Source organism: Paramisgurnus dabryanus, chromosome 15 (genome assembly GCF_030506205.2).
Source record: "Paramisgurnus dabryanus chromosome 15, PD_genome_1.1, whole genome shotgun sequence".
Lineage (NCBI taxonomy): Eukaryota > Metazoa > Chordata > Actinopteri > Cypriniformes > Cobitidae > Paramisgurnus > Paramisgurnus dabryanus.
This window is the reverse complement of record NC_133351.1, coordinates 8,669,756-8,686,878: the sequence shown is the minus strand read 5'-3', so window position 1 is coordinate 8,686,878 and position 17,123 is coordinate 8,669,756. Positions and strand designations below refer to the sequence as shown.

The 17,123-nt window shown below is 36.9% G+C and overlaps 2 protein-coding genes across 2 annotated transcripts in view; one reads left to right on the top strand and one right to left on the bottom strand.

The window, feature by feature from the left end:
* wdr75 (WD repeat domain 75) overlaps positions 1 to 7,090 on the bottom strand; it is a 33,772-nt gene extending 26,682 nt beyond the window's left edge. Inside the window, exons 1-5 of the mRNA XM_065252119.2 lie at positions 6,894 to 7,090; positions 6,409 to 6,538; positions 3,758 to 3,823; positions 3,559 to 3,658; positions 3,012 to 3,136 (exon numbers count right to left, since the gene is read on the bottom strand). Coding sequence (XP_065108191.1) covers positions 3,012 to 3,136; positions 3,559 to 3,658; positions 3,758 to 3,823; positions 6,409 to 6,538; positions 6,894 to 6,979 — 507 coding nt within the window. The 5' untranslated portion in view covers positions 6,980 to 7,090. The remainder of the gene's footprint in view (positions 1 to 3,011; positions 3,137 to 3,558; positions 3,659 to 3,757; positions 3,824 to 6,408; positions 6,539 to 6,893) is intronic.
* Positions 7,091 to 8,385: 1,295 nt separating this feature from the next.
* stat4 (signal transducer and activator of transcription 4) overlaps positions 8,386 to 17,123 on the top strand; it is a 42,719-nt gene continuing 33,981 nt past the window's right edge. The window contains exons 1-9 of the mRNA XM_073812014.1: positions 8,386 to 8,683; positions 9,084 to 9,218; positions 9,473 to 9,608; positions 12,667 to 12,765; positions 13,281 to 13,373; positions 14,856 to 14,934; positions 15,081 to 15,166; positions 15,455 to 15,606; positions 16,679 to 16,837. Coding sequence (XP_073668115.1) covers positions 9,091 to 9,218; positions 9,473 to 9,608; positions 12,667 to 12,765; positions 13,281 to 13,373; positions 14,856 to 14,934; positions 15,081 to 15,166; positions 15,455 to 15,606; positions 16,679 to 16,837 — 932 coding nt within the window. The 5' untranslated portion in view covers positions 8,386 to 8,683; positions 9,084 to 9,090. The remainder of the gene's footprint in view (positions 8,684 to 9,083; positions 9,219 to 9,472; positions 9,609 to 12,666; positions 12,766 to 13,280; positions 13,374 to 14,855; positions 14,935 to 15,080; positions 15,167 to 15,454; positions 15,607 to 16,678; positions 16,838 to 17,123) is intronic.

Here is a 17,123-nt window from a genome sequence, read left to right as displayed (position 1 = left end):
TCTTCATTTAGTTTCAAAAGCTGTATGACTTTGCCAGACATAACACGAGATGAGCAAAGCTTCAAATTCAATGCAAATGTATTTCTATAGCCCTTTTCACAACGCTGAATTGTTGGAAGAAAAATAAGGAACAAATGTAAAATTTGTAGCAATAGCCAACAATACATTGTATGGGTCAAATTAGCAATATTATTATGCCAAAAATCTTTAAAAATTTAATGAAGATATTTTGTATATTCCCTACTGTAAATCAAAGACGGATTTATCATTAGTAATGTGCTGCCAGTGACTTAATTTTTAACGTTAAAGGCGGGGTGCATGATTTTTGAAAAACACTTTGGAAAAGGGAGTCAGGCCGAGTACCAAAACACACTTGTAGCCAATCAGGAGTAAGGGGCGTGTCTACTAACCGACATCGTTGCCTGGGTTGCGTAGGTGTGGGGCGGGTATATCAAAAGAAGGTCCAGATTCTAATGGGGTAGGGGCGTGTTTAAGTGATTTCAAATATCAACATTGGCTTTTAGAGATCATGCACCCCGCTTTTAAAGGCGATTTTCTAAATATTTAAAGGTATTGCGGAGGATTTCCTATTTCCGGGTGGATCATCAAGACTATTGGTCCTCCTAGTTGTCAATCAGGAGTGTTGCGCAATTGCATTTTTTCTGTGTAGAAGGCGGTTCTTTTCTTAAATTCGAGAAAATCCTCCACTACACCTTTAATTTTTAGAAAAACACATTTTCAAATAGTTGCATCTCTGCCAAATATTGTCCCATCAAAAAAATTGACCCATAAGGGGGAAAGATCATGTGTTGTAAGGTCCCCAGTACTTCTTCCAAACTTGAAAATGTGAAAAAGATTAACCCAGTAACTTAGTTTTGGTAAATTATTCTCTGCAAGCATGTGAAAAATTAATAATTAATTGAAATGTGGCTCCCCTTGTGATGTCAGAAGGGGATAATCTTATAATCATCTTCATCTGCACTATCCAACCACGGCACTAGCATTTAGTGTAGAAATCAGCTTATTTGCATTTAAAAGGACACACCCAAAAATGGCACGGATTGCTCACACCTATAAAGTAGCAATTTTAACATGCTATAATAAATTATCTATATGGTATTTTGAGCTTGAACTTCACATACGTACTCTGGGGACACCAAAAGATTTATTTTACATCTTAAAAAAAAGGCTTGTGAAATGTCCCCTTTAAGTCTTTTGTGGTCCAGGGTCACAAACAGAAAACGTTAGGCCTATAACAAAACTAACAATCATAAAATACATGCCATTACAGCAAAAGCGTTAATGGATAAAATCAATCCTTATTCATATCCCTCAAATAGCAATTAAGTGCATAGTCATGACTCTTCAAAACCTGTCCCTGTGTTACACAGAGTTAAGTCACATTTACACACCACATTAAAAATGCAGAAGTCATGGTGAGTAATCACTTTACCAAAACAACCAGCTATCAGGTAACACGGCTACTGACGCTACAAAAATAACACCTGTGCTGTGCCACACTAATTAACCTACAGAGGTTTAAACTGTTTACCGTACCACATCAACCATCTTACAAATCCAATGACTACGCAGGTTGGCAACAAATTTTACCATAACAAGAGGAGTATGTTTGATGTAGTGTTTGCCCAAAGAAACCTCCCGTCTACCAAACACGACCCATTATAAATATCTCTTAACAAAATACACACACATGCTTTGCTCTGGTGAAAAGACGCTTTGTAAGAATGATTGGTAAATATTTAATCAGCCAAATGTTGTCATTTATGACTGGATCTTCATTGCCCTGTAGGCTTGCACTTTATTGGGGGAAATGACAATGCAATATTTTGTTTTCTTTGATGACATTGCAATATGAGAAATACTGAAGTGAAAGGGACATGTTTGTTAAGTATGAAATGCATACTCGAAATGTACACCCTAAATGTGAATTCAATGATTTGCGCGAGTAGATTACATACAAAGTCGACACGAGTAGACGTGAATTTGCACCGGGCTACGCGAAGGAAGCGAACTGGGTGGCACAATTCCTGTGAAAACATGTGCTACTTACCTAAAACGAGTCTTTTCGCAAGTTGAAAATATTTAACTCAATTGAAAAATTAGCATGACACAAAGTTAATACCGCGAGTAATCTAGAGCGAGGATTGCAAGGCTTCACGTTTAGTCTGTACGCAGCATCAGGGTGCAATTGGGGTTAAGGTGAGGTGTCTCAGTTGCAACCTGCCGGCGTGTGTGCTGGCAATAGGCTTTAAGCCCATCTGCACTACTTCCTGAACTTCTGCCAGCTCCTTGTTTCCTGTCTGCCATTATTGGACAAACTGATAAATCCAGGTGTGCCTGACCTCAGTAGTCACAACAACAATAATCAGACACACCTGGATTAATCAGTTTGTCCAATAATGGAAGACAGGAAACAAGGAGCTGGCTGAAGTTCAGGAAGTAGTGCAGCTGGGCATAAAGCCTATTCTCAGGTTATATTAATAGTATTAACTGACAGCAGAAATGTTTTATAATTGGTTTAATATGCATGGCTTTTGTGAATTCGTGCTTTATTAACACGGTTATATCTGCAACGAAGTATACTTTGTCAAATATTTACATTACAGAACATTTTTAAAAGGAAACACAAGGCGGAAACACCTATTACAATGGCTCGGTGGCCATTGTTTTACTTCCTGTAACTATATTTAACAATCTGTGTGATTAATAAATAATATTAAAACTAACCATTTACACTTTTATCTTAGATGTGACCTTTCTGTAAAAATCTGTTAAGAACATTCTGTGAAAATATAAGATTAAATCAATGCTGAATTCAAACTTTGATGCTCCATCTCATTATTAGATTTTGAGACTATAGTCTGGAGACAAGTTCACAATCATGTAAACACTATTGTAATACAATTATGTTGTGCTTTAAATATCATCTTTTTCAAGACATAGATCAACAGGGGTGATAGTCTCCAAAACAGTGGTGAGAGAGATCTTACCTCTCTGCCGAACGCTGTGCACGTGGGGTTTGGACTGATATCGCTCAAAACAGCTGACAGCTCTTTGACCTCCACTTCCTGTTCTGCTGACTTGGGCAGATGAGCGGCAACCAACTGGAAACACTCTGGACATGCAAAAAAATCAAGGCCAAAACCTCAGAAAAACTGTAGACGGTGATATTGCTTACAATTGTTTATGTCCTTTTACCCCATTAACTTGACATGCTATTAAATGGTACCAAGTTCAATGGTTTTGGTGGTTTGATGCACGCATGTTACAAAACAAGTTATGTCTGAGCTATCCCAGCAAGCAAATTTGGGTTTAAAAGACGTCTTACAGCCGTCCAAACAAAGCCCAGACGTCTAGGCTAAAACAAGGCAAAATTGAGGCTGCCAGTGAAAATTTAAGTGAGGTATAACCATAGCCCAAAAATGTATGAAGTAAAAAAAACAAGCAAGCGAAGCATGTGTCTGGTAAAATAAACTTGATGCCCACTTTTGAGTGCCCGCTATCAATGACTTCATTATTAGACCTAATACAACATACCAGCGACTGATTCTTTAGCCAAAGGGAAAAGCAGGAAAATGACTCCCTCGTGTTTCTGGGACACACAAAGTGAAAACAACGGGTATCCAAAGACAAATGTCTGAGAAAAAGAAGATAAAAAACAGTTATATGAGAGGAATGAAAACATTTGTACTAGTTACTGTAACAGTAGCTTTGTCGTTCGAAAAACGAGTTATACCTTGATGAGAATGCCATCAATGAAATCCCATAATTTAACAGTGCCATCTGCTGAGCAAGAGTAGACCTGCAGCAGAATAAACAAAAAAAGACAGCAGGTAAACAAACTGTTGTTCAATTACTTTTAAGACACAATAAAGAAACAGCATGATGGTTTAGATCAGGGGTCTTCAACAATTTTGTGAGCAAGGGCTACCACAATGCATTAAACTATCTGGAGGGCTATTTTTTGATATAGTCTACTCAAAACCTTTTTCTTTTACTTGTTGATTATGGTTTATTTTACTTGTTGATATGTTTTATCATTGTTTATTATGTTAACATACATAAAAGAAGCAATGCAATTAAATAATTCTTAAAATTGGAGCTATTAACAGAATGTGCTTTGGCTCGCAGCTCACAAACTCTGTGCCCCGCGGGCACCATGTTGGAGACTACTGGTTTAAATGCTTTGAAGAGAATAAAATCCTGTTGTGTTGTTCAGTGAGCCAACCTATCACAACAACCTATGAACTATAGCTTGCCATATTATTGACAAAAAATATTTTAGTTTTATTAAAAACCTGCAATTTCTAAATGCATCCATCATAGCATTAAAGAATGTTACCGTCAGAGACTAACCTTAGTGTCAACAGCTGTGTTTTCATCACAGATTTTCGCAAAACTTTAGCAATATTATCTAAACATCGACAAAATTATTGGCAGACATTATTGGCAAGGAAAGTCTGTTATCCTTGATGGCAGAGAAGTATTATGGTTATTATTTGCATTTTCTTTAAATAAAAGTGGTAGATACACCTAAAACTTTTGTTTTTGATTATTTCTACATACATTAGTACATTAATTCATTTAGTAGACGCTGTTATTCAAACTGACTTACAAATGAGGGAGCATGTAAGATTTTGTCAAAGGAGCCAATTATAAAGCCTAGGTTATAGTTGTGCGCAAAGTATGCCATAAGTTATCCGTAGCCTGACGTGCACCTTTTCAACATTTCAACAGGGCGTCAGATGTAGGATTATTCAGACATTTTTTGCAAGGAAAGTCTGTTATACTTCAGAGCAGACACATATTGAGGTGTTTCTGGGTGGTTTTAGCACATACCGAATCATCTTCAAATAATGATTATGTGACTTATTTACATCAGGTGACCTGGAAATGTTTCCATTGCAGATTTGCGAAACACAGCTCTTCCGAACTGCTTGAAAAACCACCTCACGCGAGCGTAAAAACGTTTTTGCGATATATTAATACGTTTCCATTAACCGTATTTGCAATTCGCAATGTCAATTTGCGCAATTTAAAGGGTAATGGAAAAACAGCTAATGTCATCTTAGTTCAATAAGAAAAAAACTCATGTGTATGAGCTGCATCTTGACTTTTGTAGTGTGGGAAAAGTTGGCAGTATGAACCTGACACATTGAATACATTAGGAACAGTATGAGACACATTCTCAGCTGTCATGATAAATTTTCTTTAAAAAAAAACTTGATTATTTCTATATGTATATTAATTCATTTAGCAGATCTGATGATGTTATTCAAAGTGACTTTCAAATGAGAGAGCATAAGATTTTGTCAAAGGAGCCAATAATAAATTGCCTAAGGTCTACACCGTAGGTCATCCATAGCCTGACATGCACCTCGCCAAAATTTCAACAGCACATCAGTTCTAAACACACCGCAAGCGCTGTGATTGGTCCACTAATACCCCTCCCATCAGGTAAAAAAACCCTGCGTCATAGGTTTTCCCATTTGTGACGGTGAGAACAAAGATGGGCCAAGTTGAGGAGCGATTTAACTGAAACTGCAACAAAAGTCGAGGCGGACGACGATGCCAAAGTATATATAAAAACCGGCGTGCAGCCTACACCTTAAGACATACGCACAACTATTATGTGTGCTTAAGCATAGTCTACAAACCTATGTTCATTTATTTCGATATTTTCGGAGTAAATTCCGATTAAAGTGTACTTGCTGGAACAGAAAAGCGTTCCTACTAAAAAGACCAGCTAAAACAAGACAAATCTGAAGCCTGGTTTTAGCTGCTTAATCTGATGTACCAGGATGGTTTTAGATGGGTTTTGGCCATTCATTTTTTAGCTGGTCTTAGCTGCTTAAAACTGCAACAAACACAGGTTCTGTTATACCATTTTCAAAATATACATTCACAGTAACAATCTACCTTCTAGTATGATTGACTATACATACAAGGCAATAGAAATGTTAGATTTGAGCTTTAGGGTTCTCCATAGTACTTTAATGATAATGATACAAGCACAGCATCTCTTTGATCATCCTAAACTGATCAAACATAACATAACATAACATAGGCCTTAAAACCTTAACATACAGGTCTTACAGACCAACTTTAAATTGCATAATAAAACACTTAAATTCTATTAGTAAGTCTACAAAAAACTGTTTACATCTCTTTGTTTGCAATTACTTTTAATGAAACATAATACAGACCAACATGTCTCTCTTAAGAAAGGAGAACCCTAATTCATCTTACCATACTTTTTTTCTTGTAACTCTTGTGTTTCTTCTGTACATATATGTTTTTGAGCACATCACAGTCCAGTGTATTATGTCTATGGTCCGGGGAGAAGCATTTAAGAGTTCAATACAGGACTCTGATGTTCACACTAACCTGTAGGTGATTGGCAGGGTTCAATGCGATGCCGGTTACTTGTTTGGTGTGGCCCTGTAGATTATGTATCCACTCTTCTGTCCGTGTGCTGTAGACCTTTATTAAATCTCCAGATGTGCACAATACAAACCTGCAAAGATGAAACAACTTTAAACCATACAATCTGTGATGTGCGTTATGTCTATGCTGCTACTATACTGTACTTCCAACATAGTACCACCAACACACATTATTAGCAGGGACCAACAGAGTCCATTATAGTTCCCATTTAAACCAAAACAAATTCCATAATAAACATTAGATCCATTAGCATTACCGTGATGGTTTCTACGTTTTATTTTCAAAAGAGGTTAATAAATATGAACGTTGTTCTCTGAGGGAACAACATTCCATTCACCACAGCACACGCATGTTAGTGTTGACGTTTAAGTTAAATAACAAAGAGGAAAACAAGCATAACAATATATTCATGAATTATCGGATACCTCGAGTCTTGGGAGATAATCGGCGCTCTCAGGTTTATTTTGCTGCCGCCGCAGCGAACCACGCGGATGTCACTATTCTCCACCATATTTTTAACTCCGAAATGTTCACATGTGGCCGCTGTGCAATTCTGCTTCGGCTGTAGTGAAGTGACAGTCTGGAGCTTAGCGCCATCGTGCGGCCCGGAGCAGAGTCCATAGAAAAACCTATACTCGATTAATTTAACCTAAAATTAATACACACAGATACATATATATATATATATTTATATTTTTTTTTTATCAAAGCAGAGACTTAATACGTGTATGTTAATAATCCTTGGCGTCCATAGTATCTGAAACGGAGAAAAACTTAATGAGATGACTGGATTTGGGTTTTTGACCCCCGGGCGCCCTCTAGTGGAAATTGTTTATGTCTCATACATTCTTGCATAAAACAGCCCTCAGTGTGATGTGAAATCGTGACGTAAAGTCTGTGTGAAATATGAAAATAATTAATATAATTTTTTTATGATTAATTAATATTTCTTCATCATGAAGACTATAATTTGTTTGTACATAACAAATTAATATAAAATTCAAATTGACATAACAGATTAATAAAAGTACAAAACCAACACACTAAAAATTTGTTAAATAAAAATTAAAAATTGTTTATTCATTTAAAAATTAAAAATTGTTTATTCATTTACAAATATATTTTTAGTATTGTTTATTTGCATCGTCAAACTTTCCATTTATGTCCAAACAGTCCAGCATCATTTCTTGTGTTACGTTTACTTATACTGCGTTCCAGGCAACCTGTAACCCGTAAATCACGACTTCAAAACCACGACTCACGACTCTGAACTGGGAGTACATCGATCTAGTACGAGTTCACGGGTGGGAAGTCACGGGCTTGACTGCCGTTCCAGTGCACTTTCACAGGTAGAAGCAGGTTGTAAAAACACGGGTTAGGCTGTCTGGAACACATTAGTTATGCTGCGTTCCAGGCATGTTTTTAAACCCGTGAATTAAGACTTCAAAACCACGACAGTCAAACAACGGCAGTCAAACTCGTGACTTCCCACCCGTGAACTCGTACTAGATCGATGTACTCCCAGTTCAGAGTCGTGAGTAGTGGTTTTGAAGTCGTAATTCACGGGCTTAAAAACCTGTAAAAAAGGTCCAAAAACAGGAACATGTCCTAGTCTGCGTACTTTTAAAGTTGTGGTCATTGGCTCAGATCTTCCTTTAACTTCTTATCCGGCAACTTCATGAATGAACATGTAGAGTGCGCAACTGAACTGGCTTGCTGTAACTAAATGTCTGCAAAATACAAGCATCAAACAAACAACATGTTACACTAAAGCTGAAGCATAGTAAAAAAATAAAATAAAATTCTGCGTTTAAATAAAGTTACAGAATGACGTCCGAGGCTTGTTGTCAATAAAAATTGAAAGTAGTAATGTCAAGTTGGGGGACTTCCCCCCGTGCTTTTCTTTTACGTTTCCTCGTTCGTCAAGTGCTCAACATTTCCTTGAAGAAGCCACCTGTTTACTGGATGTAGTAGCTGACATTCATGAATTTGTGCTTTACCAATGAACGGAAACGAGCCAGTAAACCCATTTCCAGACCTCTAGGAACATTTGATGTTAATATAATTTCATTTCAGTTCTCCAAGAGCACCGTCGCGAGGTCTATGGGCACGACGTTTGAAGTACCAGAAGATTTAATACGTGCTTATACCGAAGGCTTATCGAGCAATATTGTGTAAAGGGCATTCAAGATCGACACTTTTATATAAGAAACAGGTAAGCAGCCACGTGATAGTAAATAGTGTAATATGCACTAGTTTATTTTCGTAAATACTATAGTGTTTCTGTACCTTACCATAATAAAGTACAGTACAGTGTAATGGAGTTTATCAGTTCTCTAATACTGTAGTATATATTAACAAAGCAGTGATTACAATAGTATAGCATACTATGGTATTTTTTTCATGTGGACAGTGATATATTTAATTTGAAATTAATTTATGAATATTAAAAGAGAATATAATGTCATTTTAGGTATTGATTTGTAGGTTCAATAATTAAGATTATGAAAGTTTAATGGATGTAGAATATATAGATAGATAGATTCAGGAAAGAAAAAAAATATATATGAAAAGAAATATAAATAGGATCTAACTGAATTTTTCTTCCCCAACAGTGCCAATATGAGTCAATGGAAACAAATTCAGCAACTGGATATCAAGTTTCTCGAACAAGTGGATTATTTTTATGATGATAACTTTCCTATGGAGTTGAGACAGGTGTTGGCCACCTGGATTGAAAGTCAAGACTGGTGTGTTTTTTTTTTTTTGCATATTTAACAGAAATACATTTTTGAATGTTTAGATTACATTTTCAATTTTCTTTCATTTTGTAACACAACTGTCACCTGCGTTCCTGTAGTTGGTAAAGCGTTGCACACATGCATTGAATTCCAGGGGGAACACAGATACCGTAGTTTGAATGCAATATGCAATTTGGATTAAAGTGTCTGCCAAATGCATAGGCGTACACAGATAAGGACATGTTTATGTTATATGCCCATAGGGAAACGGCTTCAAACCATGAGTCCATGGCTACAGTCCTCTTCAATAACTTCCTCATTCAGTTGGAGAGGCAATGTTCTCAGGAGCAGAACTTTCTCCACAGACACAATCTCAAACGAATATTTCATCAGATCCAGGTAAAAACACACCCAGCACGTCCCAAAACCTTTGAATTGGCATTTAAACTGAATAATTATAATTCAAAGCCAACAGATTAGTTGTATTTAGTGATGCCATGTGTTTACAAATATGATCTGTGTGCTTTACAAAGAGAAGTTGGAGGGAGGTGTTGCGACTGTGCATTTGTCAGTAAGGCAGAACCAACATGAACATTATACATTTTAAGTATAAATAAATATAGATACTTTCAACTCAGTGGAAAGAGTCCTTATAGGTTACCACTGAGGTTACCTTCCCAACCCAAATTTTTTAATTATTAAAAATAAGGGATGCCATAGAAGAACTACTTTTGGTTCCTCAAACAACTTTTATATTTAGTTAAATGTCCTTTAAAGAAACATTTATTTCATACCTTTTTATAATGTAAAACCTTTTTTTTACTGCTTACAACTTTTTTTGAAACAGATGTTAAAGGTTTAGCCAAAAATAGTTCTTCTATGGCATCTTGAGGCAACTTTATTTTTAATAAAGTGCAGGTTGCTGAAGACACCAGTTTATTAAACTGTATGAGATCATATTATTCAACTGACTTATGAACACATTTCTTTCTGCAGTGTTTTCTAATGAGTGGGTGTTGTGGGGATTTCTCAGTATCTGCATATCGAGCTTACGCACAGAAACAAATGTCAGGGGTTTTGCTTGGGAAAAACAAATCACATCTGTCTGTAGTTGGAGTTGCTTAAATTCACGATACAAAATATGATGAGCATTGCAACGAGGAATGGCACAAATTAATTTTCATATGCAGGGCTGTTGTTTAAAATTTTTTTTAATTTTTATTTATTTTTTTGAAGTTTTTGAACAAACTTTCCACTTTTGTCAGCAATATCTGGAAATGTTGTCATCAAAGTCTGAGCAAAAAACACCTAGACAGAACACCTACATGATGTCTAGCAGATTTCCCACATTCATTCAGACGAATCTTGCATGTGTATGTGATCATTATCAGCTGTGATTAAGTACAAATTCTTCTTAGAAATGTAACGGTTTAAAACCAATGAGACTTTCTGATACCATAAAACTGTTGTTTGTACACAGGATGTTTTGCAAATGACACACTGTAATAATCTAGACTAGATCAAAAAAGATCAGCTAAAACCAGCCAACCAGCTTCCAGCCTGGTTTTATCTGGCCAAGCTGGTGTAGCAGGCTGGTTTTAAAGGGGTTTTGAACACTTTTTTAGCTGGTCAGGCTGGGAGACCAGCTGACCCACCAGCTTAAACCAGCTGGCTGGTCTTAGCTAGTTCAAAATGGCAGTAGTTGCCTGGTTTAAGCGGGTCTTCTAGCCTGGCCAAACTGGTGGGTCAGCTGGTCTCCAGCTAAAATGTGGCCAAAACCCTTCTAAAACCTGTCTGCAACACTAGCTAAAACCACACTGGGAGACCACAACTAGTCTTAGGCTGGCTTTAGCTGGTGTTGTCAGTATTTATTTGATTATGGTGCAGTGGCGGCTCGTGACTGCTCTTCCGAGGGGCGCAAATTCAAAATATGATTTCGGAGTGTCGTGTGCGTTTCTCATGTTTTCAAAATATGTGTTTGTTGCGTCATGTGAACCATGTGCATCACGTGTCTTGTCAAAATAAGTGCCTGCTGCACATGCATCAAAACCGTTTATGATAAAAGAGACGCTCACGTTCACAAAATACACGCAAGACACTCCCTTAACAGTAAACTCTGAATACGCATGCGAGTATCTGGCAAACGCGAGCGTCTCTTTTTTCATAAACCCTTCTGCAGCAGCACTTATTTTGACAAAACACGTGATGCACATAGGTTCACTCGATGCGCCGAACACATATATTGAAATGACGAACCACACACATGACGAGCTACATACATGTTGTGACGAACTTCGCATTGAGTGCCCTCGAATAAAGAAGTCACCGGACGCCACTGTATTAATGAAAATTAAAACTTAAAGAATTTCTTTAGATAAAATAAATGGGAAATATCTAGAGAGTGAAATATGTAGTGTTTCAAATTGTTTGAATAATGTGGCAGTGAGATATTCATTCACAATCCAGAAATTCTCAGAGTACCTCTTGGTTATTTAGACAGACCCCCAAATTTCTAAATTTTTCCCACAATCTAAAAAATGCTGGTTATTTTCAACCCAGCATTGGGTCAAAAATGGACGAGCCCAGAAAACGTTTATATTTGACCCATTGAACAATGGGTTAAAACAACCAAGCATTTTGGGTTAAAACAACCCAGCATAGGTTAAATTAAAACGCAGGAGGTTGAGTGCAGTGTAACATTGGGGGTGATAAACCTCTTTAACTTTATGCATGCTTTTAAAGTGATAGTTCACCCAAAAATGAAAATTCTGTCATCATTTACTCACCATCATGTTGTAACAAACCTGTAAAAATGTCTTTGTTCTGATGAACACAAAGGAAGATATTTTGAGAAATGTTTGTAACCAAACCATTTGTGGACCCCATTTACCTACTATGGAGGGGAATGAGGTCCACAAAGAGTTTGGATAGAAATATTTCTCAAAATATCTTCCTTTGTGTTCATTAAAACAAAGAAATGTATGCGGGTTTGTAACAACATGACAGTGAGTGAAAGATGACAGAATTTTCATTTTTGGGTGAACTATCCCTTTAATCACACCAACAGTTTTAACTTACACTTACCCACATTGCATCATTCCTTGCAATGCACATTCCTTGTAAAGCATGATTCCTGTAACTGTGATGAGATTGAAACACGTGATCAAATTTCTGAAGAACTTCGGCCACAAGTTATACATTGAGGGTTTGCTGATCTTAAAAATGTCTGTGCAATGCTACATATCTGCTGACACGAAGGAAAGTGCATATATTTTGTTTGTGGTGAGCATATTTGTTATGAAGTGTTATACTTAATGTACTCAACAGCGCACAACTAAGTGTGCTGTTGCACTAAATGTCAGCATGCATCGCAGTACAACAACTCACCCTGACTCGTGTAGCTATACAGTATGGGCATTCACGCAGTTAACCATTTCTCATTAAATCACGCTTACAGGGGAAATACAAAGCAAATCCTCTTCACATGGCTGCTGTTATCTGTAACTGCCTCAGGGAGGAGAGACGCATCTTATCAACAGCCAGCATGCAGGAACAGGTACTGCAAAACATGACAAAAAAACTTGCAGAAACCACATATGTTACTGTCCCACCATGTTGTTAACCAGGCTTTAAAGTTTTGCAGAGACCCTTCATGACATTATGCCAGTGTGGTCTAAACCACTGGTGAAAGTTCTTCTGATTATTATTTCTGTAATTTAACACTTTATTTTTTTTAAGCAAGTTATATTAAAAATGAAAAACAATTTTAAGGACAACAAACACTTGAGCGTGCATAGACTCATGCAAGAATGTTTGGTCTTTTGTACAAAGCAGTTCACTTGATCAGTGTCACACAAAGATCAAAGATTTGTTGTTTTGGTAACCTAAAAACGTAACTAGTGTACAATTGCATCTGTTTTTTATTCGCATTATGTCATAATGTTTATTTGTTTTATTATTAATACTTCTTATCTTATATATTTAGATTTAAAATAGATTTTGACTCTCGGTTCATGATCCTAATCCCACTTCACGACTTCTTTCCTTTATTTTTCATTTTTTTCATGACAGGGTCCTCTGGAGAAGTCGATGCAAAGCTCGGCGGTCCTAGAAAAACAGAAAGTCCTTGACAACAAAGTTGCAGTAATAAAAAGCAGTGTTCAGGTAAGTTATGTCTAGTATTGGTTCATTATGCATAGCCATGCATAGATTTACATACACTACTGCTTAACAGTTAAAGGTGCAGTGTGTAACTTTTAGAAGGATCCCTTAACAGAAATGCAATATTATAAACATAACTATATTATGAAGGGTGTATAAAGACCCTATAAAATGAACTGTATTGTTTTTATCACCTTAGAATGAGCCGTTTTTATCTCCATGCACCGCGGGTCCCCTTGCATGGAATTTGCCTTCATGTTTCTACAGTAGCCCTAAATGGACAAACTGTACTATAGAGTAGAGCTGTGACGATGCATCGCATTTCCCATTAAAAAGAAATCGATGTTGAATCGCAAGATTGATTCTGTGTTTCATGCATAGCTTGTGCATGTACTACGCGTCTTTGATCAGTAGGAAGTCCTTATCAATCTAAAATCATTATGAGTCTGAGTCGTTTACAACTTGCCTTTAAAAAAGTAACACTTGTCAAACACAATCATTCAAAATATTCTTTATTATCATGAAAGTACCTGAAACAATCTGAGGAACAGTTATTAATATGTTTCTAGACATTTCCTGGAATAGTTTTTGTAATGCTTCTTCTTCTGTGGTACAAATGGAGTTTCTGCACGAGAGCGCACTCTGGCTTTTGGATGTGATGGCATTTTACCGTAATTCATTAAAATACATTAATTGAGAAAACTGCATTTTCACGATGATTTGTCACAGCCCTACTATAGTGTTTGTCATGTGGCGGCTACCATAGCTTCACCATGCGTTTCAAAAGGAAGGGGTGAGCTGTGAACTGAGCCCCTAGATGGCGTTAAAAGTCCCAGATTGCACCTTTAAGATTGGCTGTGTGTGCCAGTGCAAGCGGCTCTTTTGCCATTAAAAAACTAGGGTTTACTAAAGACACGCAGTGGAAAAATTTGTGCTAAAAAGGCAGCTGACCTTATTGCATATGCATTTGTTGGAATTTCCCTTTTAGATGCAAAATGTATAGGAATATTTAAATGATTCACGCAACATGATTTACTAAGGTTGGCTTTTCAATTTACTGGCATTTGCGCCATTATTTAACGCCCAAATTACCATGTATTAAATTGCGTTGGTCAAATGGAAATGAGATGTTGCACCTGTGTTCTTTAACGTTCGCTTTTGTCAGTAAAATTTTCTAGCACATTAGCATTAGAATGTCTGATATTTGCAGAAAATATATAATTAAATAATTTATTATCAACCTATAAAATAAAAAAAGTTGACTAGAACCACAAAAATAAAGAAAAGCAGAAAAGCATCCCAAGCTGACATCTCAAGGGTTAAAGGCCAAGAGTACATTTCTGCATATATTTTGTACTTTATATACTTTGTATAAATACTACAAATATAACATAGTTTTGATTTATTTTAGATTTTTTACATTATTCCCAGCAACAATTGTGTTATTTTTCATAGTTGAAATTAGTTATTTTTGCTGTCGTTCAGATGCTGGATCAGGCAGTGAAGTATCTTGAAGACATGCAGGACGATTTTGATTTTCGCTACAAGACGCTCCAGCTTCGAGGTCGGTTTAACATTTGACCGTTTGTCTGAATGCATTTAAAAATGTAGTCCTTTACCCTACATTTTTATGGTATGTCTATGAGATACAGCATAGGAACAGTTGGTATGCAAAGTTGTATATAAATATATCTCTCTGAAATACTTTAGATACCGCTGAGAGGAACTCTTTAACTATGAAACAAGAAGTCACTACACTTCAAGAGATACTGAACCGTCTGGATTTCAAACGAAAAGTATGTTTCTATAGTACCATCACACCCTCGACTTTCTGTTTTGATAGTTACAGTCACTGTTTTATGATTCAGTTTACTAACCCTTGTTGTCGTTGAAGGTTGAAATTAAATATGGATGGTGTTTTGCTTTTGTGAAGTACTCTCTAGTGACATCCTGCCTCAGCTAAAAATATCATGGGTGTTGTTCACACGTATATGGTTTATTTTTTTTGGTTATGTGACGCCACGTGAGTTGTTGTTGTTGTTGATCGGTTACTATTATCATGTCTTTTTGACCTGTCTTTGCAGGAGATTTTGTCAAAGATCGCAGATGTTATAAAGGAAATCGATGGGCTGATTTCCTCACAGCTCAACCCTGAACTAAAGGACTGGAAACGGAGGCAACAGATTACCTGCATCGGAGGTCCGGTTCTGATAGGACTGGACCAGCTTCAGAATTGGTATCACTTTTTAATAATAATAATAATAATGATATAAACTATAATCATTTTAGTATGATTCTGGCTGGTTGCTATGCTGTTCTGTATGGTTGTCACATAGCAGCTTGTGTCTCTTGGGTTGTGGCTAGAAGGGATACAGCAACAGCCTAAATCTTGTGAAATCATGACGGATGGGCGTTGTTTTATACTAATCCTTCCCCTAAACCCAACATTTCACAGGATTTAGGCTGTAGCTGTATCTAATCTAGCCAAAACCGCTGTTTTATCCTAATCCTATCCCAAACCCAACATCTTGCGAGATTGCTGTGGTAAGATTGTTGCTAGGGTGTTGTATGTTGTAGCAAACATATTAGATATAACAAGATTGGCCACTGCTATTACTATGAATATGGGACAATGCCTAACCCCAAACCCAACATCTTGCAAGATTTAGTCTGTAGCTGTATCCCATCTAGCCAAAACTGTTTCCTTTCTGTGGTAAGATTGTTGCTAGGGTGTTGTACATTGTAGTAAAGATATTGGATATAACAAGAATGGGCACTGCTATTACTATAAATAGGGGACAATGCAACATGCTCAATATGGCCGCTCTTAAGTCCCGCCTTCCAGTTAAAAGAACCAATCATCAATCATTAAACATGATTCTCTGGGGAGGAGCTCTGTACAGAGGCGCTTGCCAACCTGTACGCATGCACAGTAGCTGAAACAACCTTGAAAAAAGGTGTTTTTGTTACAATTAAGATTAAGAAACAAAAGTCATGGTACAGTTGATATCAGGTTTAATTGTTGGTCAGAAATGTGGTGTAATCGTAATTTTAGCACATGATATTAGAGATATCTGTAAAGTAGATAGGACTTTATTCTTGCATGACTGAAATAACTACCCAGATGCATTGCAACACGGTCGCTTAGTAAATAGGATATGCTAGGGTAGGTGGGTGGTTGCTAGGTGGCTCCTAGGATGTTCTGACCGGTTGCTAGGGCGTTGCTAGATGATGCTGTTTCAACATCCTGTTTTGTCACTATTACAACTTGGGATTATGCCTAATTTTGCCTGATATGACTTTTACAGGTTTACCCTGACAGCCCAGAGTCTGTTCCAGATTAAAAGACAGCTCGACAAATTGGGCGAACTGATTCTGAAGGTCACTTATGAGAGTGATCCAATCCCACTCCAGAGACCTCAGATGGAGGAGCAAGTCAAATATTTAATCTACCATCTCATTAAAAGGTAAAATATCTCAACTGAACTTACTATGGACCTGTCACATGTGATAGCATTATAGCTGGTTAACACAGCTTTTGTTATTTTGTTATTATTTAAGTTATACATTCACAGATTTTTATTGACAGGTATACTTTATACTAGTAATGTAGATTAGTTTATATTAGTGCTTGTTTATAGCTCAGTGGCAGAGCATTGCGTTAACAGCAGTGGCGGCCAATGACTTCTTTTTTCGAGGGCGCAAAGTGTATCTTGTAATGCACTGTAAGTCGCTGTCGCTGCCAAATGAATA